General features: G+C 37.6%; 2 protein-coding genes and 1 non-coding gene across 11 annotated transcripts in view; 1 reads left to right on the forward strand and 2 right to left on the reverse strand.

Annotated features, from left to right (window-relative positions):
* WDR33 (WD repeat domain 33) overlaps positions 1 to 25,014 on the forward strand; it is a 119,174-nt gene that overhangs the window by 45,349 nt on the left and 48,811 nt on the right. For 7 of the 9 annotated variants that reach the window (XM_061135471.1, XM_061135470.1, XM_061135472.1 and 4 more), the window contains 6 exons: positions 13,612 to 13,839; positions 15,002 to 15,070; positions 15,643 to 15,747; positions 17,970 to 18,065; positions 18,194 to 18,345; positions 20,048 to 20,145. In XM_061135471.1, the coding sequence (XP_060991454.1) occupies positions 13,636 to 13,839; positions 15,002 to 15,070; positions 15,643 to 15,747; positions 17,970 to 18,065; positions 18,194 to 18,345; positions 20,048 to 20,145 (724 nt within the window). In that variant the 5' untranslated portion in view covers positions 13,612 to 13,635. The other 2 variants (XM_061135478.1, XM_061135475.1) reach the window with 2 other exon arrangements.
* On the reverse strand, positions 2,436 to 2,542 carry LOC133051313 (U6 spliceosomal RNA). Its single transcript, XR_009691818.1, has one exon. It is a non-coding gene; the product is annotated as a U6 spliceosomal RNA (small nuclear RNA).
* On the reverse strand, positions 12,205 to 13,637 carry LOC133051304 (ubiquitin-conjugating enzyme E2 variant 1-like). Its single transcript, XM_061135824.1, has 3 exons — positions 13,578 to 13,637; positions 12,713 to 12,719; positions 12,205 to 12,537 (listed from the first exon to the last, which is right to left on the reverse strand). Exons 1-3 carry the CDS (start codon positions 13,635 to 13,637, stop codon positions 12,218 to 12,220), a joined length of 387 nt encoding a protein of 128 aa, XP_060991807.1. The 3' UTR covers positions 12,205 to 12,217.

Raw genomic sequence — 25,014 nt, forward strand, 5'->3', positions numbered from 1 at the left:
GTGATTATCTGGGTTGTGAAGATCTCTTTTGTATGGCTCTTCTGTGTGTTCTTGCCACCTCTTTTTAGTATCTTCTGCTTCTGTTAGGTCCGTAGCATTTCTGTCCTTTATTGTGCTCATCTCTGCATGAAAAGTTCCCTTGGTATCTCTGATTTTGTTAAAGAGATCTCTAGTCTTTCCCATTCTATTATTTCCTCTATTTCTTTGCATTGACCTCTGAGGAAGGCATTCTCATCTCTCCTTGCTGTTCTTTGGAATTCCACACTCAAATGGGTATATCTTTCCTTTTCTCCTTTGCCTTTCGCTTCTCTTCTTTTCACAGACATTTGTAAGGCCTCCTCAGATAACCATTTTGGTTTTTTGCATTTCTTTTTCTTGGGGATGGTCTTGATCCCTGCCTCCTGTACAATGTCACGAACCTCTGTCAATAGTTCTTCAGGCACTCTGTCTTTCAGGTCTAGTCCCTTGAATACACACTTCCATTGTGTATTCATAAGGGGTTTTATTTAGGTCATATCCAAATGGTCTAGTGGTTTTCCCTTCTATGGCAGATTAGGTATCACATCTCTTTTAGGTAGATTTATCCATCTTACGACCTAATCAATACAATTGAGGTTCCTAGGCTGAGGTTCTAACCTAGGTTTGTGTTAATGAGGGTGAGGTCTTAAAATGTTTTGTTATTTTAAAGCCCTACATTAACTGTACTTGCTGTCCTATAAGCATCAGTAATTTGCTTTGGGTTAGAATTCTTTCATCTCATTGGGGAAACAAGCTTTCATTTGCTTCTGATAAGAAGCTCTTAATTAGTGGTTGACTTGGTAAGAATTGTTATATTTTATAATTCAGCCAGATTCTGGTGCCATAGCTTTTGTAGCCAGATACTGTACCCACACTGGACGGATGCTGTATTTGAACTTCTTTGGGTATGGATACTCACTGGCAGTAGAAATTAAGTCATCAGAAGTGGGCAATGGCATAAATAAGAAACTCTTCGTTTTCACTTCATGGTTTGTTAACATTAAGCCATTTGCTTTCACTTTTGACAGACAGGAAGGAAATCTTTTTTATATTGTGACCCAGTGTATTTGTTGTTTAGTCACTAAATCATGTCTGACTTTTTGCGACCACATGGACTGCAGCATGCCGAGCTCTCCTGTCCTTCAGTCAGTGTGCTCACACCTAAGCATAGACACATGCAGAATTGAAACAAGTTTCACAGAAGCCGTTCTTACCTTTAAAGTGTGTGGTTTAATGTTGTAAGTTCTGTTTTTTAAACTACTGAGGTAATGCTAGTTGTCAGACATGTTGACTTCAAGAATGGGATCTTCTGGTTTAAACAATAAACTCTCCTTTAGGTTAGTTGATGAACTTTCAGGCAATAGAGCTTTCTTTTGATGCAGAGCCTCGGGTCTGTTCTCCTGAATTGTAAAGATTTTTTTATTCAGTTGTGTGAAGCATTTAGTAGATCCATTTTGGATTGAATTTGTGGAATTAGTTAAGGTTTAACAGTGTTATTTTCCAGTTAAAAATAGAGTTGACCCTTGACCAGTGTGAGTTTGATCTGTACAGGTTCAGTGTTGATGATTTTCAGTAGTAAATGTGATAGTACTGCGTTGTTCATTGTTGGTTGCATATGAAGTTGTGAAGAACCATGAATATGGAGGGCTGACTGTAAGTTATACTTGGGTTAACCGTCTGTTGTTCAAGAGTCAACTGTACACCTTTCCCTCTGTGTTTTGGTTTGAGATAGGCTATGATGGTAAAGTTTTTCTTATGGAGTCAGAACTGTTTGGGGAAGATTATTTTGGATTATATTTGGTTGGGGAAAAGATTATTCAGGCCATGGTATTCTAAATGAATGAGTCTTTTTTTTTTATTTTTTATTTTCATTTATTTTTATTAGTTGGAGGCTAATTACTTTACAATATTATAGCGGTTTTTGTCATACATTGACATGAATCAGCCATGGATTTACATGTATTCCCCATCCCGATCCCCCCTCCCACCTCCCTCTCCACCCGATTCCTCTGGGTCTTCCCAGTGCACCAGGCCCGAGCACTTGTCTCATGCATCCAACCTGGGCTGGTGATCTGTTTCACCCTAGATAATATACATGTTTTGATGCTGTTCTCTCGAAACATCCCACCCTCGCCGTCTCCCACAGAGTTCAAAAGTCTGTTCTGTACATCTGTGTCTCTTTTTCTGTTTTGCATATAGGGTTATCATTACCATCTTTCTAAATTCCATATGTATGTGTTAGTATACTATAATGGTCTTTATCTTTCTGGCTTACTTCACTCTGTATAATGGGCTCCAGTTTCATCCATCTCATTAGAACTGATTCAAATGAATTCTTTTTAATGGCTGAGTAATATTCCATGGTGTATATGTACCACAGCTTCCTTATCCATTCGTCTGCTGATGGGTATGTAGGTAAAAATATGGAACGCTTCATGAATTTGCGTGTCATCCTTGCGCAGGGACCATGCTAATATTCTCTGTATCGTTCCAATTTTAGTATATGTGCTGCCAAAGCGAGCACGAATGAATCTTATTTTTGTGTCTTTCCTCAGTGTCTTTTACTCTGACCTTCTCACCTTCTCTCACCCCATCCGAATTTAAACTTCTTAAGGTTGAATTGTGCAGTAAGCACCCTGTGTTATATCCGTATTGCCTATAAATAGTCCTGGCAGACAAGCATAGTAGATTCTCACTGTAGTAGTATTTTCACATTGCTTTCTTTATGAGCTTTTCTGTTCTGATAAACTGTCTTGAGAACAAGCTTTGTGTGCATTTCTGTCTTTAGCCTGTCAGGTCGTTAGTGCTCACTGATTACTTATTGAAGTGAATTACATTTCTCATTATGCTTTCCCATGTCATAGGGATTCTTTAACAAATTCAAGAGTTCCTAGGTGTATGTATTCATGACTAGTTAGTAACTGCTTCAGTGAACTTGGTGGCTGCTCATTATATTAATAATAACTTTTACTATATAAATTCCAGTTTGTCCTCTCTCATCACTTTCTGTTCATTCTGCTATTATTGCTCTAATTTTTGAGTTGTGATACTACTGGTATAGTTTTTTTTTTTAAGCTTTAAACTTTTTATTTTGTATTGGCCGACAGCCAATTAACAGTGCTGTGGTAGTCTCAGGTGAACAGCAAGGGACTCAGCCATACATAAATATGTGTCCATTCTCCCCTATACTCCCCGCCCATCCAGGCTGACACATAACGTGGAGCAGAGTTCTGTGTGCTGTACACTATGGCAGTGCCTACATGAGCCTCCCCAGGTCTCTAGCTGCACCTTCCCCCTGGCAACTGGCAACCCTGTTTGTCTTCTAATGTCTGTGTCATAAGTCTGTGAGTCTCTTGTTGTGAAAGTACGCTCACTTGTGTCATTTCTTTTTAGATTTCATCATAAGGGATGTCATACATTTCTTCTTCTCTGATGTACTTCACTAAGTACGACACTCTCTAGGCCCATCCATGTTGCTGCAGATGGCATTATTTCATTCTTTTTAATGGCTGAGTAAGTCTCCATTGTATATGCGCCACATTTTCTTTATCCATTTCTCTGTTGATGGACATTTAGGTTGCTACCACGTCTTGGCTATTGTAAACAGTGCTGTAATGAACATTGGGGTGCATATATCCTTTAAAATCGTGTTTTTGTTTATACAGTTTTTATTTTTACATTTTTTCATAGTTTTTATTACTTTAATCAGACATTAGTCTCAGTGAAATGAGTTATTGTTTAGCACAATTCTACAGCATGAAGCTTGTAATGACTTCTTTAAGAAAAGCATTTGTGTAGGGACTTCGTTGGCAGTACAGCAGTTCAGACTGCCTTCCAGTGAAAGGGGCGTGGTTCCATCACTGATCAGGGAACTGAGACCCTATATGCCGTGCAGTGTGGCCAAAAAAAAGAGCATTTGTTTTTTGTTTTTCCTATCTTCATTTGTAATCTTGGTAATATCAGATGACTAAGATTATAAAAGAGGTTATTTTGTAATAGTTGGGACAAGAAGCAGAATTAGAATGCTTGTATGGATTTGCATACACAAGTATCTGAGAACTAAGTCTGGGTATTCCAGTTTGTTCACAGACTAATCAGTACATTGGCTAAAGGAATAATATATTTCATCCAAAATAGTATCTTTGAGCAAAAAGTATCTTTGGAGTTATCTACATTAAACTTGTCCAGGTTGAGAAAACAGATGCAGAGAAGTTGCATGACTTGCCTAATTTTGGAGAAAGCTTGAAGGCTAAGAATATGCTGCTTGCTTTTGTGGATTCAGGAGTCTTTGTATTTGCCAAAAATAGAGGTGGGGACCAGACATCACAAAGTACGAAATCTGTTCTGTGAACTTAGAAGTGATATTCGTTGAATCAGAACAATATGTTGTACCTGATGCAAGGTATAATAAAAAGTAGGCACTTGGTAAAATTGTGCCGATTCCTTGAAATGTTGAAGGTTAGTGTGTATGAGAAAGATGGTGAATTCAGTGTTTCAGGTGGAGTTGTTTTACTTAGCAGTTTGGTTCTATTGTTGATATGTATTTAATAATCATACACAAATTTCTTGTTGTTATTCTACTTCAGTTTCTGTCTTGCCTATAGCCTCCTTCCCCATACCCCATTTCCTCTATTTCTCCCTCATGCTCCATCCCAGATATGACATAAATATGCTTTGGGATGACCCTGACTTCTAGTTTAAATTTGTCATCTCTGTTAGTGTAGCTCAAATGTGAATACTGCAGTGAGTAGAAATTACAGTAATTATTTTTATGAAAGGTAAAGCTCTTCTTTTTTTGTGTTTGGTTATGTATATGGTTCCTTGAATTACAGTCTCCTGAGTGAAGCTTGGAAAGGATAGTTTCAGTGATTTGATTGATGGTTCTTTCCATCTGGGCCACTCAGTTTTAACCTCATATATCAAGTTTTCTGCTGTTGCAATCAAGGAGAGCTGTTATATCACTATTGCAGAAATTTTCTGGCAACCCACGTTGAAGGAGGATCAGGAGGTCTAGGTGCTTACTCTACCTCTGTGTTAATCTGCTCGGGTTGCCAGGACAAAGTGCCATAGACTGGGTGGCGTAAACAGCAAACAATTTTTGCACAGTTTTGCAAGTTAGAAGTCTAAGATTAAGATGTGAGCAGGGGTTTAGTTTCTTCTGAGACCTCTCCTCTTGGCTTGTAGATGGCTATTGTCTTCCCTTGGCTCTCCTGTGCATGTCTGTGTCATAATCTCCTCTTCTTATTAGGGTACTAGTCATAAGGATCAGAGCTTTATCCCCAAATACAGTTGTATTTCTAGGTATTGGGAGGTTAGGACTTCCACATAGGAATTTGTGGAGGGACACACTTAAGCTCATAGCAACCACTAAATGGCTTTGTTTTTGATTTTGGACAAGTTATAGTGGTTTGCAGGAAGTGATGCTGACATGTGTTAAGGCATTTATGAAGATTTGTTTATGTTTTATTTTAGGGCTGGATTTTGATTTGGAATATACTTTTTTTTTTTGTCTCTTTTTCTTCATGCTGGACCTTTATTTATAGAACACAGGTGGTACTTGACCATTCATGGAGAAGTGAAAGGCCTTTTTTTTTTAGAACAAGTTTTTATCAACAGATCAATAAAGGAAAGTATATTTTCTCCCATCCTCTGTAAAGTCTTTTTGAAAGCTTTATTTTTATTTGTCCATGGAGTCACAAAGAATTGGACACGACTGAGTGACTTAACTGACCTGAGTTTAGTCTTGTTTTTGACATACCTCATGGCATGTGGGGTCTTAGTTCGCCAATGAAGTATGGAACCTATGTCCCCTGAATTGGAAGCATGGATCTTAACCACTGGACCTCCAGGAAGTACCTGTGATGTCTTAAATGAAAGAGTAATATTTTTTTTTCTGGCTTTAACAAGTCAATTATTTAAAAGTGTTAGTAACAACATATTGATTGTTTTCGTTTGACTTCATATTTGTACAGTAGATCCTAGGTTTGGCTTTTGATAAGTGCTTTATATCCATGTACCCATCACCCAGCTTTAGTACCATCAGCTTTCGGTAAACGTTTCATCTGTGGTGCTGGTGGTTTAATCACTAAGTAGCATCTGACTCCTGTGACCGTGTAATCTGTAGCCTGCCAGTGTTTCCTCTACTCCATATAAAACTTTTTTCCGGTGGACTAAACCCCTATTTTTTGAGTGAGGCAGAAGTCACATAAGATAAAATTCACTGTCCTGACCATGTTAAAGTGTCTCACTCAGTACTACTCAGTGTAGCCACAGTGCTATGCGGCTGCCACCTCTGCCTAGTTCCAGATATTTTCATCATCAAAGGAAGCCCCATTCCCATTATGTAGTCATTGCCCTTTCTTCCCTTTACCCGCCAGCCACTGTTGCACTTTCTGTCACTATGTATTAACCTGTTCTGAATTTGGGTATAAATGAAGGCATGTATTATGTGACCTTTTATCTTTGGCTTCTTTTGTTTATGTAGTGGTTTTGAGAGTCATCCATGTTGTAGCATATGTCAGCACTTCATTCCCTTTTTTTTTTTGGCTGAATAATTAAGCCTCTTTTGATATGTGTAAAAATCTTTATTCTCATTTGATATCAATAATAGAAACTAGAATATTAGGATAATTTTATTTAAAATTAGAAATTTGAAGATTATAAAGTGAAAAAATAGTAATTTAAAAGTATACTTGCCAAAGCTGCATTCTTTTAGAATTATTGACAGAGATATCAAAATTAAAGCCTTTAGTTGAAGTCTGGATGCTGAAACTTAATTGGATTCATGGGATAGCTGAATAAACAGATTCCCTCACTGTCGGGAGCCATAATGGGAGGTCCTGCCCGTGACGAGGTCATGAAGAAAATACCGGGCAGGCAAGGCCGTCTGAGACCCCATCCATGGCGAGGTCACGAGGAAAATACCTGACAGGCAAGGCCGTCTAGGATAAGGGACCCTCCAGGTTGGCCTCAGCCTCTACCCTACCCTATAACCTCCCCCCTTTTCTGCTGTTGTTCTTATTTGCCCTGCTGCAGATTCTTGTGTTGCCTGCCGAGAGCTCTCCTGCTCCTCTTTCACTGAATAAAGACCAACTTAAAAGCTAATTAATAAATCTCCTGGACGCTGGTACCTTATGAAGGGGCCAGGGATGAAGGAAATGCTTCAGTTCAGACCCTTTTGCTGGCATTCTGGCTTGTTTGATAAATGTGTGCTCTCATTGCACAAAATGCTCATGATTGTTCTAAACATCCTAAGCACAGTACACTAACAAAAGAAACTATTAAGCATAGGCCCCTTCGCGGGGTGAGAAAAGCTCCACAAATATTACAGCCACATATACGCCTAATAGAAAATAGTTTAGATAGAGATTAGCTGGTGACTTCTCGCAGGTAATTAACTTTTGGACTAAGAGCCTGTTTTGTGCCATATCTGTTGTTTTTGCAATCCTTTGCATTTCTGTTCTGTAAAAATGTAATCCTATCTAGTTCCCTTGGAGATGACACCTGATAGAAAGAAAATAGATTAACCACAAAAAAGACAGGGTCGGCTACTGAAGTTGCTTAAAGTTGCACCAGGTGCAAGCCATAAATTGTCAACAGGCCTGAAAGCCAAAAGATATTATACATAGAGATTAACCATAAAAAAGGCCCTAATAGGCACAGAGCCCTTTGGGGAGTGAGGAAGCCCTATTAGAGAATACAAAAAATATTGTTTTAAAAGTGGTTATTAGATCAACGTTTGATTGATGTTAATGTGCTGAGGTTGTGCAGTGGACACTATTGTTAATATAGTTACAGATATAGTAAAATAAGAGTTTAGCCCTAGTGTAAAAACAATAAGATAATTGTTAATTTTAACCAAGAGCACTAATCAGGGGCTGCCTCTCCAGAGCCACAGAGTCTTTGTGTGTTAAACTTTTTAGATAAATTTAGCTGAGAATTTCTGCAAAAAGACTGACTTTTATGTTAACAGGATTGTATGTCTATTATGTTACAACTTGCTGTACCATGAGACTGCCAATTTTCTGTTTTCTGCTAACCTCAAGGCCAAAAGATAATGTACAAAAAATCTATGGGAAAAGACTCTCATAAACAAAAATATACAGAACACACCTGGTTTCGTGAAGGACAAGCTGATATAATGTTAAACTAAGTCTGTATGCTTATCTGCCCCTTAGAAATCTACCAACTTAGGGTATAAAGGCGATGGTGAAAAATAAAGCAACTGCCAGACTCTGCTGCATATTCCTGGTCTGGTCTCTTTCTTTCTTTCTCTCTCTCTCTCCCTAGCAGACTTGGCCCTATCAAGGCCGGTCCTACGTGTCTCTCTCTCGCCGGTGCCGTTCATCCTGAGGGTTCCCCTGGATCCTGCTGGGGCTGGACCCTGGCACCTCACCAACTTTATTGAGGCATTTGCAGTCTGTTTAATTCGTACATACACAGCCTGAAAAGAGATACAGAATGTGTCTCATTGCACTGTTGTTGTTTTTAGTTGCTAAGTTGTGTCTGACTCTTTGTGACCCCATGGGTTATAGCATACCAGGCTCCTCTGTCCTTGGGATTTCTCAGGTAAGAATACTGGAGTGGGTTGCCATTTCCTTCTCCAGGGAATCTTCCCAGTCCAGGGAATCCAACCTGCATCTCTTGCATTTAGAGGCGAATTCTTTACCATTGAGCCACCAGGGAAGCCCTGTCTCATCTCAATTCAAATTAACATTTGTTAGGGTCTTCTGGAATTGTTCCAGAGTAGTGGTAATAATATTACATTCATGTTTTATTATTTTGCTATGAACAAAGCTAGTGGAGATGATGGAATTCCGGCTGAGCTGTTTAATTAAAATCCTCAAAGGTTATGCTGTTAAAGTGCTGTACTCAATATGCCAGCAAATTTGGAAAACTCAGCAGTGGCTACAGAACTGGAAAAGATCAGTTTGCATTTTCAATCCCAAAGAAGGACAGTGCCAAAGAATGTTCGAATTACCATACAGTTGCACTGACTTTACATGCTAGCATGGTAATGCTCAAAATCCTTCAAGCTAGGCGTTAGCAGTGCGTGAACCAAGAACTTCAAGGTGTGCAAACTGGGTTTAGAAAAGGCAGAGGAGCCAGAGTTCAAATTGCCTACATTCGTTGGATCATAGAGAAAGCAAGGGAATTCCAAAAAAATATCGATTTCTGCTTCATTAACTACACTAAAGCCTTTGACTTTGTGGAACACAAAAAACTGTGGCAAATTCTCAAAGAAATTGGAATACCAGACCACTATACCTATCTCCTGAGAAACCTATATACCAGTCAAGAAGCAACAGTTAAAACTGGACACAGAACAATGAACTGGTTCAAAACTGGGAAAGCAGTATGTGAAGGCTTTGTATTGTCACCCTGTTTATTTAATTTCTCTGCAGAGTACATCATGCAAAATGCCGGGCTGGATGACTTACAAGCTGGAATCAAGATTGCCGGGAAAAATAACAACAGCCTCAGATTTAGAGTGGTATCATCTACATATCTGAGGCTGTTGATATTTCTCCCAGCAACTATAATGGCAGAAAGCGAAGAGGAACTGAAGAGCCTCTTGATGAGGATGAAAGAGGAAAGAGAGAATGCTGGTTTAAAACTCAGCATTCAGAACACTAAGATCATGGCATCTGGTCCCATCCATCACTTCCTGGCAGGTAGAAGGGGAAAAAGTGGAAGCAATGATAGATTTTATTTTCTTGGGCTTGAAAAATCACTGTGGACGGTGACTGCGTCAATTAAATTAAAAGACACTTGCTCCTTAGAAGGAAAGCTATGACAAACCTAGACAGCAAATTAAAAAGCAAAGAAATCACTTTGCTGACAAAAGTCTATATAGTCAAAGCTATGGTTTTTCCAGTAGTCATGTATGGATGTGAGAGTTGGACCATAAAGAAGGCTGAATGCTGAAGAATTGATGCTTTTGAACTGTGGTGCTGGAGAAGATTCTTGAGAGTCCTTTGGACTGCAAGGAGATTTCACCAGTCAACCCTAAAAGAAATCAACCCTGATATTCTTTGGAAAGACTGATGCTGAAGCTCCAAAACTTCAAGAGCCAGCTCACTGAAAATGACCCTGATGCTGAGAAGGATTGAGGGTGGGAAGAGAAGGGGCAACAGAGGATACTACAGTTGGACGGCATCGCTGACTCAGTGGATGGGTTTGAGCAAATTCTGGGATGTAGTGAAGGACAGGGAAGCCTCATGTGCTGCAGTCCCTGGAGTTGAAAAGAGTTGGACATGACTTAGCAACTGAAAACAACAACCACAACAACATGTTTTATTTCTCAAATTTAAAAAAGTTCACCTAATTTCAAAAGTTTGTCTGTACTGGGTCTTCGTTTCGACACGTGGGCACCTCTAGTTCCTGCACTTGGGCTTGGTTGCCCCAAGGCATATGGGATCTTAGTTCCCCGACCAGGGAGTGAACCCAAGTCCCTTGTATTACTGGACCTCCAGGGAAGTTCCTATTTATTTTTGGTATCGTGAGAGTCAGGACTTAATCTCCCCACTCCCACCTTTCCTCCTCCATTTCCTTTCTGTTATCAATATCAGATGGTTTCAGGAGACACTAAAGTGACAAGGATGTATTAAGTAGTACTGATTTTCATCCAAAGGAAATCACAAATTTATTTTCAGGTCCTTAATTTAGTGTCTTGAATTAAGGAAGGTAAATGTAAGAATATAGACAAATAATCTTTGCTCTTTTTGAAACAGAAATGCAGAAATGCTAACACCCTTTATGTATTTTTCATGATCTGATTTTTAAAATACGCTTGAAATGTGTTTTTTTTTTTTTTTTTTCACAATGAATTGATTTTATTTCGGTATGCATCCACATCTCAGCATTTAGTGGTCCTGAACAGAAAAGTGGAAAAATGCAGCGATTCGCCAGGAATTTCGGGGATCTGCCGTGCACACCGAGTTCTTTCGTAATCCCTGCTGAGGACCGGGAGAAGCAGCAGCACCAAAACCAAAGTATGCACCGAATTCAAGGTTCTTTTTGTTCCAGTTGTCAGCTTCCAAACTAGACCCGAGTGGACTGAAAGGATGACCCAGTGAGAGCCCTGTTTAAAACTTCTTCGATTTTAAAAAGCCAAAGCCTTTACAGGAAAAGAGAACAATTCATTCAGAGGGATCGTGTGTGCGCACAAGTGTCTTCTGTGGCCTTTCTCCAAGTTTAACCACCACGGAGGTCGTGAGCTGGCAGGTCTGAGTAACCCCGGTGACTGTTCTTTTCACCTTATTGAAACCTGAGCTAAAGAAACGCATCAGCTGATGGTGACAACAGAGGGTGGCAAGGCTGAGAACCCAATATTCATTTCCCAGGCTGGTGGAGAGTAAATAAACTGTGGTTCCAAGACTAAATGAGGGGAGGTCAGAGACTTTCCAACCTTACCTGATGGCTTCTGGCCAAAGCAAGGAAGCGTCATGGAAGTGCTGGGTGGCGGTGCAGAAAGGGACTTGAGGAGGAGGAAGGAAAAGGCAGCACCCCTCGATTACGGTGAGGGGAGAAGATACGGGGAAGCCCTGAAGTCCTCACCAAAGGCCGATCTCAGAGGGGAGCAGAGGGCTACAATCTATGCCTCGGCCACGGGCGGCAGTGGAGGGTGGGGGGAGGAGGATTGATGGCTTGGAAGGGGGGCGTCACTTAAGACTCAGAGAGAGAGACCAGGGATGCAGACAGAGCACCCCGCTCACCACCAGTGCCCCCCAGGCTGTGACCTGAAACCTTCACGTCTACTCTAAGAAGCCACCCCTAGCTGGAGGGCTGTTGCAGGGAATGGGAGGGGAGGGGAGGGGGGAGAAGGCAGAGACCCCAGGCCATGGAATCAGCAGCAAGGTGATTGTGTGATGTGTCTTTTCACAGTTGAGTTAGATGTGCACCACCGGTTAGGATGGGAATCAATTTAAATATAACTTTCTTGATCCCAGAAGTTCAACTATGTGGACAGTGGTTACACTTGACAGGATGATTTGTTATAGCACAACTTATATATTTCAAATGGACAAAAAAATTAGTATCAATTACAGTATCTTAAGATAAACTGCCTTTGAATGGGAGCTTTCTTTCCAGTACTTTGAGGTCTACAAGACGAATCTAGAAAATTTACTACTGTGGAAAATGAAGACTGCTTAAATCGAATGGGGGGCAGGGGAGGGCCTGTGGTTTTTCTTTTTGATTAATTGCTGTAACACTGTCCTTCAGGTGGCTGAGGGAGTTTCATATTTTCTTTAGACATCATTAGGCGCCGAAGCTCTTGCAGGACAACTTTGATGCTATACGAATTCTGCCATTTTGCTAGCACTGATATGGCTCTTGGGTCCACCACTCCATTAGAACTATTAACTCCATTCATATTAATTTTTGTTACAAATCTTACAAAGGGGGGTGCTTCTGGGTATTTAGGTCCACATTCTATTTTAAGGCTGTATATTCGGTTTTCATAAATTGTCCGAGCCCGTGGTGGCTGCCATCTTGCGTCGCTGTCGCTCAAAGGCCCTTGAAATGTGTTTTTAAATCATGCACATTTGTATTAATGGTATGTAAATTTAATTGGAGAGCACTAAAGTTGAAAAACTAAGCCCCTAACATTTTTTCTTCAGATGTTAGCCTAATACTGCCTGTATAGAATTGTAGATGTACATACTGAGAAATACGTTTCTATGGTAGTTACTTTGAGCCTGAAATTAGATAAACATACTTTTAGCATTCATATGAAATAAGACAGTTTATTCTACTTTTTACACTTGTCCTGAGAAATTTAAGAGGATAGAAATGAAGCTTAAGTTTTTTTTTTTTAGTGACTCTTGTATAAAATGAGGGTCTTAAAATGATCTGTTTTATTATCAAACATCTGATGAAAACTTCATTTTAAAAATATGAACAGTTCTCAGTGATTTTACCTTCCTTCCCTCTGCAGTTTAGCCACCCCACATGTGCAAAATACACTTGCCTCCAAGGTCTTAAAAGCAGATGTTTCCTTCCACCAGGCTAAATTTTACAACAAATACTTATTAAATTATTTATTCTTTTTTTGGGGTGGGGGGGCTGTGCTGGATCTTCGTTGCTCTGCATGGGCTGTCTCTAGTTGGGGCAAGCAGGGGCTATTCTAGTTGCCGTGCTCAGGCTTCTCATTGCAGAGCACGGGCTCCAGGGTGTGTGGGTTTCAGTAATTGCAGCACATGGACTCAGTAGTTGCAGTTCTTGGACTCTGGAGTGTGGGCTCAGTAGTTGTGGCACACGGGCTTAGTTGTCCCATGATATATGACATCTTCAGGGATTGAACCAGTGTGCCCTGCATTGCAAGTGGATTTTGAACCACTGGACCACCAGGGAAACCCCCACAATAAATACTTACTGGCACTTAATCTGTGAATTGACCTTTTTCAAATTGTAACTGGTTTCTGCCATTAAGTTAACTAGTTCATTTTGTAAATAGGTTGACTAAAAGCTAGAAATGATGCATATTAGAAAAAGGTACAGGAGTGTAGAAAAAATGCTCATTTAAAAAGGTTTTCTGGTAGTGTTATAGTGCTGACATATTTGTAGTGAAAGTACTTTTTCCTTTCCCAGGTGTCGTAGAACGAAAACATCGCCATGGCTACAGAAATTGGTTCTCCTCCTCGGTTTTTCCATATGCCAAGGTTCCAACACCAGGCACCTCGACAACTGTTTTATAAGCGGCCAGATTTTGCACAGCAGCAAGCAATGCAGCAGCTTACCTTTGATGGAAAGCGAATGAGAAAAGCAGTGAATCGGAAAACCATAGACTATAATCCATCTGTGATTAAGTATTTGGAGGTAAGTCCAGTTAATGTGCTTCAGATGACCAGACTTTGCTTTTTTAAAAAGAAGAAAAGTTTTAAGATGTAGGATAATGAGCATACCTATGTTTTTTGAATTAGGAGGATGAAATAATATTTCAAATGAGGCCAGTCACCTCAGTTAAATAGAGTACTGTGTGGTTTTTTTTTCCCGCTCTGAATGCATGAATAATTTCCAAAATTTTTAAAAGCTCTAGTTTAAAAATACACTTTGTTCTAAAGGTTCACAGCATATTTCAGAAGAGAGTACTTTTGTTCCAGTTTTAAAGCACTCATTAAACTTGTAGTGTATATAAAATGTTAGGAGGTTATCAACATAAGGATATTTGTATGAGAACATGTGTTCAGAATAGTGATGTGTATGTCCAGTATGCTGGGCTCTCCAAGCCCCTCAAGGGAAGGGACCCTGTTTACTTAGAGGGTTGAGCACGTGCTGCAGTCTTCTTCGGTGAAACTCTGATATGGCATGTGAAGGCAGAGTAGGGGATCTACCTAAACCTGTGTCAGCTTGACAGATCTCCCCTATGAATTCTTTATTTATTTGTCTTAACCTTTTTTAAGTGTCTGATTTGCTTTTTATTACCATCTCCACTTTAATCGGGTTTTGGTCTGTTTTGATTCCTATGAAGAAAATTTGTCTACTTTTCATTACCTGAGACAAATTGCTAAAAGACCTATATGCCTGTTGGGCGTGATTATTGTGTTGCAGGTACTTATCAGAAAAATATTCATTCAGAGGTAAAGACAGATTTAGGCTTTTTCAGATGTTTCAGTTGAAACAAACTAGACTAAGAGAGTTTGGGAGGAGTTAAGAAAACTGAGACCAGGATAAGAGGAATTGTTTTGTGCTGAGGAATTTGAAGGAATTGGGAATGTCTGTCTATGAGAATGTGTTGGGGTCAATAGCATCTTGGATGATTGGTTGGGCATAATATGAGTAAAGAGAGGAAATTCTAAGCATTGTCAGTAGGAAAAGGGGGAAATTTCTTAAGATAAACACTATCATCTATGTTTTAGAACATGGTAAAAAATTCCCCATTTGATGACAGCTTACATTTTGTAAATATTTACTTAAGTTTCAAGTTGAGTATAATTAGACTGTATATTGATTGATTGATTGATTGATTGATTTTTAACAGAATAGAATATGGCAGAGAGACCAGAGAGATATGCGAGCAATTCAGCCTGATGCAGGTTATTATAATGATGTAAGTATAAGATATGTCATACTAGCTTAATAAAAACCTCTTTGCTTGGACCTAGGAACTATGAGATCTCTAATTTAAACATGGACTTTTCTTTTTACATTTTTTTAAAAATAATTAAAACATTCCTGAAAGGATAGTGTATCTGCATAAACCATGTTTTTTTTTTTAACTGCATTTAAATTTTTCTTTTAATCTGATGATGGGTGAACTTTTGATTTGGGGCTTAAAGCAATGTCCAATGAAAGGTTGCACTGCCTAAGAGTCTTTGTAACAGAGAAGTTAATTTTAAACCTTGCTTGTTATGAATATGTTTTAGTGTGTTGACTTTGAGAAGTAATTTGGGAAATCTGGCACTTGATTTTATTGTTTATTTAGTAATAAATAATAGGCATTTAACTTTCCTGTACTTCCCTTTTCTTCATTTGATTACTATAGACTAATATATTACAATACTTGTCCTGTATGTTCCTGAATTTGTCTTTAAATGTTGAAATGATTACCTTACCATGTCCTTGGTTTATACCCTGTGTGTGATCCGGAAGCTCTTTAAATCTAATTTTCTTTTTTTGTAGCTGGTTCCACCTATTGGGATGTTGAATAATCCTATGAATGCAGTAACAACAAAGTTTGTACGAACATCAACAAATAAAGTAAAGTGTCCAGTATTTGTTGTCAGAGTAAGTATTCAGTTTGATACTTTTTGGAAAAATTAATTTTGAAAAATTACCCTGCAAATTATTTAATAGGACAAAGAAAATGAAGCATTGTTTAAAATATATAACTGGGGTAAAAATCAGTGTATTGCTTATATTTTTATTTTGGAATATTCAGTTTATCTCTTATATCCATGTTTAGTAAGGTAGTACTTTTGGATTGCTTTTATGTTGCAATTTCTGTAGAATTCTCTCTGAGCTAGCCATGGGTATATATTGCAGCAGGTGTCTGACTTGCTCTTGAATAGAAATGTTTTGTTGCAATTTAGAGAACAGCATCTCAAGGTGAATCAAAACTCTTAGGGTTACTAGGAAGGGAAACACCCAAGAAGAGCTGAAGGCCAATGGTAGACCATAGTTGTCATCAATGAAGATACCTTCTGGGTACTCAATGCATTTTCACTAAAATTTTTAAAATATTATATTAAAATAAACAGTACATTGACATAGTTCAAATTATTAAAATTTGAAGGGTTTGTGATAAAGAAGTCGTCCCATCTCTGTGTCCCAGGCATCCAGCTAATGTTCCTATAGATAATAGTATAATGTTTTTGTGTATGTGTTTTGCTAGTAAGAAAGTACTTGTTCGTTAGCAGTATATCAAGTCCAGAAATGTAAGATAGTTAATAGTCAAAGCTGAGCGAATAAGAATTGAAAAAATAATGGGACAGAGGAAAGACATTTGTGGCAAATGAGCAAAATAAGCAGGTCTTCTTATTAGAGAGGTGTGATCAACAGCCCAGAGAACTGAGAGGCCTGGAAGAGATGCTGGCTTCAGCTCCATACAAATGTGACAGTCAGCCAGGCCTCTTTGTTTCAGAGGCCTGTTACAGTAGTAAACATTAGAAAAGGAACATTATTTGAATGGCTTTTGTGTTAGTAGAGCCAACCAATTTGTAGTGTAATTTTGTATGGCAGAGGATTTTATAAAAGGAGTATGATGTGCAGCTAATTTTAATTTCTTTTTAGCATAACATAGAAAACCTTTTTGAGGTGAATAGAATCTGAGCATTCCATGTCTTGTATCTTGTTAGATGGGTAAATTTCTCATTTGGGAATCAAGCTGTAAGGTCTTAAGAAATTTGCACGTAGTAGAGACAAGTCCAGATTACAGGTGTTAAAGACATAAAGACTGTAGGTCTTGTCTACAGTGTGGTTGCCTGTAGTCTTTACCGAGTTGGGATCCATAGCAGATAACAGAAACTCGGAAAGTAGAAAGGTTTTTTAAAATAATCATCAAAATCGTGATCTTCAGGTAAGCAGTAAAAGGCTGGCTTATCATGTGTATCTGTGTAATTTACCAAATAAACTTGATTTTGTATGTCTCATCCTATAAGCACCCTTGTATTTTTCAGCCCTGTGTCACACTTTTTACAATGAAAAGTAGGATTGTTGTATTGATATTTCTTGTGTTTACATCTATGGAAAACAGTGTAATCTGTCATAGAAACTTGAAAATAAAAGTACGTTGCATTTTGAGTTGATAGGCATATGTCACAGATTCGTTCAGAATGCAGATTGTGACATTGAAATACTGGGGTACTGTTAGTCATGCCTCTGTTGTATTGCTTTTTTTTTGTTTGTTTGAGACTAGATTAGCCTGAGACTTGTCACTACTTGATACTGTGAATGAAGAAGAACTGTATATGTATTGTACATTTAGTTTCCAGAAAAAATTTGATAGCCTTGATTTCTTTAAATTGATATTTACTGTTATACTGTTTTGTTATTTTCGTAAAACACTGATAACTTTTCTGCCTGAATGGTCCACTAGCAGCTGTAATAAACCAAATCTTTCACTCATTCAGTCTCTGAGTTTTTCTGGAGACTGATGGTCTTAATTATTAATATGTTGATCTCCCATGTATTCTGGAAAAAGTAGATCTTCAGATATTCTGTTTTGAAATGCTCTTTAGGGTGCCTAGGTGTGTGTAACTTAACAAATAGTTGTAATGCACTTACTCTTTTAATTTATTTAATGAGCTAAGTGCTGGAGCTTTTGTTGGGCTGTGTTAATTTCTTTTCAGGCAAAGTATTTACTTATAAATCTGAGTCATATTCTGAAGTGAAAGTACTGTCTACTTAATGTCAATTGTTGGATATTTTATAAAGACTTTCTGAGTGTTTTAAAAATTAATTAAGGTTGTGGATTTGTGACCTTGTATAATGTCTTTTTTCTTCCCCAGTGGACTCCAGAAGGAAGAAGGTTGGTCACTGGAGCTTCTAGTGGAGAGTTCACCTTGTGGAATGGACTCACTTTCAATTTTGAAACAATATTACAGGTAACAGTAATCGTCAGATGGTAGCATCATTCTGTGTTATTGGCATTTTTAAACTTAAAATTGGACAGATCATTGCCTTCCATTGTATAGTCTTTGATGTGATGTTTATAAATGTTTTGTTTTCACAGGCTCATGATAGCCCAGTGAGAGCCATGACTTGGTCACATAATGACATGTGGATGTTGACAGCAGACCACGGAGGATATGTGAAATATTGGCAGTCGAACATGAACAACGTCAAGATGTTCCAGGCACATAAGGAGGCGATTAGAGAGGCCAGGTTTATACACAATATACCATTTTCTGTAGTCCCTATTGTCATGGTTAAATTATTCTCTAAGTGTATTCTGGGTGCAGACATGCATGGGTTCTGTCAGATTCTGGGAAACTTTTTGCACCCTATAAACACAATATTTTTCTTTGTTTTCACACATTCATCATTTTGCTGGCACTTATCTGAAGTAGTGTTGTCCCAATATGAGCCTTTGCAATATGTTAGAGATGTATTGTCTGCCGCATTTTGCACTGGTTTTCTCTTTTCATTTATGGTTAATAATGTGTATACGTTATTCATTTTTATTACCTACTATGTAAGACAAGAATATTTCATTCCAAATAAAGAATTCAGTCTTTAATTATACAACTGAATAAAATCTAAAGCCTACAGAAAACACCTTCAGAGTTCTCACAAAATACAAGGAAAAAAAAAAAGGCTTAAGTGAAGACCTGGTTGGCTTGGTTATGCCACGACTTCAAAAGGAAAGTATAGCAGGGCTAAAAACTCTCCAAGTAACTCTGGATGTGGCAAACATTAATGGATTAATGAGCGGGTTCTTTCAAGCTTTGAAGCTGTAAGCAGACCATTGTCAAGAAGACTGTAGGACTTTCCTTCTGATTCACTGTTGATGACATCAGTAATGCAAATGTGTGATAAGTGGGAGTTTAAAATATTTTCATTAAGTTGTATATTTTTACATATCAGTGAGATATGTATAGTAGAAATGGAAAAGAATAAGTTTCAAAAACAGGCTTGAAGAAATGCTGCAGCTTCAGAAGAAAGCTAAGCAGCATTCTTTATGGTTGTGCCACCCACACAAGGGAGGAGGTTGACATCTTTATAGAAACATCACCCACTGTAGTCACTTGTTTCTACTTTCAGAATCTTAACAAAGACTTATTGGATAAACACACATCTGCAAAGACTGTGCCTTATTCTCCTGACTGTACATTGAGTTTTCGAAAGTGGTCCTTTCTTAAGCATAAGGTTCAGAAGTTCAGGGGAGTTCTTAGAGTTAAATGAGAAACTTGGTGGTCTTTTACAGGGAGCAAGAAATGGATCCCTCCTTTGCGGCATGTTCTTTGGCTTTAAACAGTCGGAATGTCCCCATGTTAGTTTTCTTCAAAAAGTGTAACATTCATGGGATAACTTGCCTGAAAGAAGGTGTGAACATTTTCCACAAACCTTTTACATAAGTGAGAAACATCATATGAAGGAATGTTTTAACAACTAGTCTTAAAACAGCCTGCCTGAAACTTTTTAGCTTATCATTATATGAAGTTCAAAGCAGAAGCTGGTGCTAGTTTTTTTTGAGCAGTATTCCTATGTGCTTTTAAAAGACTTTACAGGAATATTGCAAAGAGAGTTTGCTTAGTTCTATACTTAATCAGCTCTATGTTTTCTGTTGATACCATAGGAAATACTGTACTGTGGGGAGTCTGGATAGCATTGGTACTAATAATACCCTTATTAAGTTCTCTGAATATTGATGATTGAAAACTAAGAAGCAGCTGCTCTGAATTATTCTTTTGTTGAGATACGTTGATTAGCTGACCACATTCTCTTTAAGGGCTTCTTCACTGTTGGATGCTTCCCTCTCCTGTTTATAACGCCGCACAGTGTTTTTATTTTTCCCTGTCTGAGAAGCACAGATAATCTGTTAAATGCTGACTTCTTTCCCCTGCTGTGTGTCTTCATGTAACAGTTTCTCACCCACGGATAATAAATTTGCTACATGCTCTGATGACGGCACTGTTAGAATCTGGGACTTTCTTCGTTGCCATGAGGAAAGAATTCTCCGAGGTACGTGTACTAACAGTACTGATTGGAATATTTAAATAGGGAAGGCATTTGTGGTTTAAATCATCACAGTACCACAATACCAGCTTACATCTTCATTCAGTTGTTGTACATACACACCATCTCAACCAGGCTCTTTAAAGAAACCTGAACTCTTTCTGGTTCACAATCACTTTTTGTCTATTTTTGCTATTAATATTTTGAGCTATAAATTAAATACACACGCATTTGTTAGGGCTATATTCCTTTTCCTGCCTTGTACCCAGGATGGCTTTCTCCAACATAATGACACTATAATTTTATTTATATAACTCACATTCTTCTGACATTCCTTTTTCAATAGGCATTAACCAAAGTCTCGGTAGCTACACTTCTCAATATTGGTACTTCTGAAAGGAGGTGGTTTTTCAGTATATTGCATTTATACTACACGGCCCACTTGTTACTAACTATTGGAGGGGTTTTTATTTACTTTTATTGATATCATAGTTATAAACTAACATCTGTGAATTACTCTATCCTAGAAAAGAAATCCATATTTTCACTTGGATTAACTTAGTTTTCTAAGGTGGGGCTGTTGAAATAACTCACAGTAGTACATCAACACTATTGATGTGAACTTAATAGTGTTAGAGTTAAGGAATTAACTGTGTGTTTTATATATTCAATATAAATATTGACACAAAAAACATTTACATACATCTCAGTTTATTATTAACTAGGAAGGTAGTTTTCTCAGGTATTAACAAAGAGTACATTGTCTTCCATACTCTTGATTCCATTATGCCATAAAAGTATCATCTTCCTCTGACACATACATGCATAGTGAGAGAATGGGTGTCAAGACATTGGGTGTCAAGAAATTACTATTCAGAGATTGCCCTTTTTTGTTCAAAAGTTGGTAGAGTGAGTTATCTTGCTTGACTTGTTTCTTACACCTTTTCAGAGGTTTATTTACAGCATATAGAGTTTATGCTTTCTAGACAAGAAGTTTAGTGTTCTTGATATTTAACCCATATTTCAAGCCAGTATATTTTTTTAATCACAATTTTTAAACATTGCTGGCTTTGCTCATTTTGTGGGTTTTATCCACAGTAATGTATTGTGATAGCTAGCATAAGGACCTGTCCTATTGAAGGAGTGTACTCATGATGAGATCATAATATTGACAACTTCAGAAACTAGATGGAGCCTTTGAAATCATCTAATCTGCTATTTTATGGATGAGTCCCAAGACTCAGGAGATTAAGTGAAACAGTCAAGGTTACAGTTTAGTTCAGAGCCAGGATTGGCATCCTATCACTTGACACCTATCCGATCCTAATTCTACTATGAGAAGTCTTAGCTGTTAAACAATGATAACTTTTTCTAGACTTTGAAAATCCTAAGAAAGATAGAGGAAATCAAATAATTTTAAGTACTGATGTAAGTCTAAAGGATCAAAACCATTAATTTTACAATGACCTAGACTGTAATAACCATGAAGTCTGATATAATACCACTATGCATCTTGTATTAAATAAAGAAGAAAAACTAATATAGTGTTTTTAACCCCAAGTGCCAATGAAGTGTTACTCAGTTTTATTAATGAAACTGTTCCTAAACAGCGCTTAAGAACTTGATACTTCTGAGATGTAGAGTGTAAGTTAGGTATTAATTAGCAGTTAAATATTTTCAAATTTGAGTCCAGGTGAATTTGGATAAAATTATGTGAATGCTGAATCATTACCTGTTCTTCATATAGCTTAAAAAACACACCAGTATCATATCTATATTAATTGAGAGTTGAATTTTATATTTTATGTGGGTATTCTTTTAAGTTTTTACTATGGATATGTAAATACACAAAAATGCAGTGAACTTCCATGTATTTTTAGGATCTGTATTCTAGCTTATTCATGTTGTTGTCTTCCTGTAAACAGTATTATATTTGCTTTATGGTCATGACTTTTTTCTTAGTACCTTAGTGAGTACATGAGAAATATAAATACAGTAAACCAAGTTAATTATACCACCTAAGTAGTACTTCTGATAGTGGATCTGGTGTAGTAAGATGGGTTGTTAGGTTCTAATTATCTGACAGAAAACTATCATTCCTCATTTTTCTAAATTTTCTGAATTTTAGACATGATTATAAAAGTAAGAAAACCAGTGTTGTCATAATTTTCCTATTCCCTTGGTGGGCTGGGGATCAGGGGATTATGGACTCAAGTTGTCTCAAGTGATGAGGTGAAATTCTTAAAAAAAAATGAAGTGAATTTAATTTAGTTCTATTCATAGAAAATTGAATCCCAGAGTTAAGCAAATAGGAGGCCTTTAAAATGTCTCTTGCCCTTTATAAAGGTGCGATAGGCTCTATGACATCAGGCAGGTGAGCACACTTCTATGGCATGCTAGTGTTGTGCATCAGACCACCACTTGGGATTAAGTTAAGAAAATCCAACAACATTTGGATTGAAGGGGATTTTTGTGAGCACATAGTCCAGCTGTTTCTCTCATACTTTCCTACATCATTTCCCCAAACCATTTTTCTACTCACAGACATTTTTAGTGATACAGTATTTAACTGTGTGTGCGTGGCTAGTCACTCAGTTGTGTCTGACTCTTTGCGACCCTATGGACTGTAGCTCACCAGGCTCCTTTGCACATGGGATTTCTCATGCAAGAGTACTGGAGTGGGTAGCTATTTCCTCCTCCAGAGGATCTTCCTGACCTAGGTGTTGAACCCGAGTGTCTTGCATTGGCAGGCAGATTCTTTACCACTGAGCCACCAGAGAAGCCCATACAGTATTCACTACCTCACATGAACCTCTAAAAAGAGGTTCAGTTTTATGTAGCTCTAATTTTCAGAAAGTTATTTATTTAAATCAGAAACCTGCTTTCTTAAAACTTTTCCTGCCTTCTGGAACACAAAAAATTAAATCTGAACTCTTCTACATGGCAGCCCTTCAAGTATTTGAAGACACCTCTCATATCTTCTTGTAGCTGTAAGCTTACAGGATCCCTGTGTGCATTATATGGTACTTTTGAGTACAGAATTTACAGTTGCTTTTTAGTGAGTGTCCTTACTGAGATTGTTCTTACGCTTCTTGGAAAAAGAAGATGTTACACAAGAGAAAATAATCAGTATTTTTAATGTTTAAATGAGCATCGATCTATTGTCAGATTTGCTACTTTGAGGTTGTCATATTTGTTCCATAGATGGGAAAAGGAAACACCTGTGAAGTTGAATATATTGCAGCATTGAGAAATACCATGTGTGTGCTCATCCATTTCCAAAATATATGCAAATCAGCATAATTTGCACACATTTTTCTTTCTTTTCTAGTATGAATTACAGCACTCAATTTATAGACTGGGATTAAAATAACCTGTAAGCACCAAGAATACGTAAGTCTAAATGAGCCTCTGGGTGTTTATACACTTGACTTCAAGTGAAATAGAGGCATTAAAATCCATTTATTCATGAGCATATATTGTCCATAGGTAGAACACATTTTTAAAAAATAAGGTATGATGTCTTCCTACCCTCATCCTTCTTAAAGTTTATTTTCACAAACTTAAAATGGTGGGTATTGGGGGAAGGAGTCAATGAGAGTCTTAGAAGTGTACTTTTATCAATATAAACTTAGAAACAGATCATTTGTGACTAAAATGAAAATGAGAAAGATTGGAGATACAGAATCAGTAAGAATACTGTAGTTAATGAGAAGAAAAATTTTATTCTTTTGTGCTTAGTTGTGTCTGACTCTTTGTGACTCCGTGGACTGTAGTCTGCCAGCATAAATATACTATTAAAAAGAATCCAATTTACTAGCTTTAGTATGCATTGTTTTACCTTCTTGATTTTAGCAGGAGTAACTGACACATTACACTTATTCTAAGTAGTTCATTTAATCTTACCAATACCCCTATGAGATAAATATACTTTATTCCACATAGAAAATGTGAACTTCCCCGAGGTCATATAACTTGTAAGAGGTGAGGCTCAGGTTTGAACCCCTCTTATCTCAACTCTAGAGTTCATACTCTGAAGCGTTATGCTAAACTGCCTCGTCTATGTTTTAAAAGTATCATCAGCATGGATGTAATAATGTCTTCCTGAGCTGTGATGATCGAATTGTAGAATAAAGGTTTTTGCAGGGAAAGAAGAGAAGTATTGGGTAGAGACAACTATAGAGTCTCAATTTTATTTTGCCTTTCTATTTTAAAGCTGTCCATGTAGGGTATAGGTTTTCAATCACAATGAATAGTTCAAACTGCAAATGAGTTACAAGCTGTATACTGGGTTAAATAAATAAACATGGACATAAGGAGTTATACTGAGGCTTACTCAGGAGGTAAGATCTGTTTTCAGTTTTAAAATACACCATTCATGGAGAGGAAATGAACCCCTGAGTACACACAGCATAAGAAAATAATACTGTTAATATTTTTTATAAGTCTCTGTGTATCTCTCCCTGACTGCATGTGACTGTGGTTCTTTAATGAGAGAAGCCCCTCTGCGAAGATCTTTTGGTTTAGCAGTGTGTTTCTGAACTGTGTGAAGACATATTTACAAAGTCTTGAGTGTTCAAAAAAGTCTCTGATGCTTTTTTATTGGTAATATTTTATTTAAAATTGGCAAACCATGAAGTTTGCTATTAAGGGACCTTTATATATTTGTACAAAACATTCCACAGAATCCTTTGTGTTCTCCCCAAGATGAAAAGCAAATACTCAGCTTCCTTTAATATAGCCTGTAGCAGAATTAACTCCTTTCACTAACATAGCATGTTTTATTATTAAAAGAACTTTGGGCACATCTTATATAATCATCCAATCAATCATGTGGGCCCATAAATATATTGGTTGATACCTGTTTTCCTTGTG

Source organism: Dama dama, chromosome 33 (assembly GCF_033118175.1).
Source record: "Dama dama isolate Ldn47 chromosome 33, ASM3311817v1, whole genome shotgun sequence".
In the NCBI taxonomy this organism is placed as follows: Eukaryota; Metazoa; Chordata; class Mammalia; order Artiodactyla; family Cervidae; genus Dama; species Dama dama.

What these genes read in the sequence shown, in the direction of transcription:
- LOC133051304 (XM_061135824.1), bottom strand. Translation starts at nt 13,637, where the DNA reads ATGGCGATGTTTTCGTTCTACGACACCTGGGAAAGGAAAAAGTACTTT.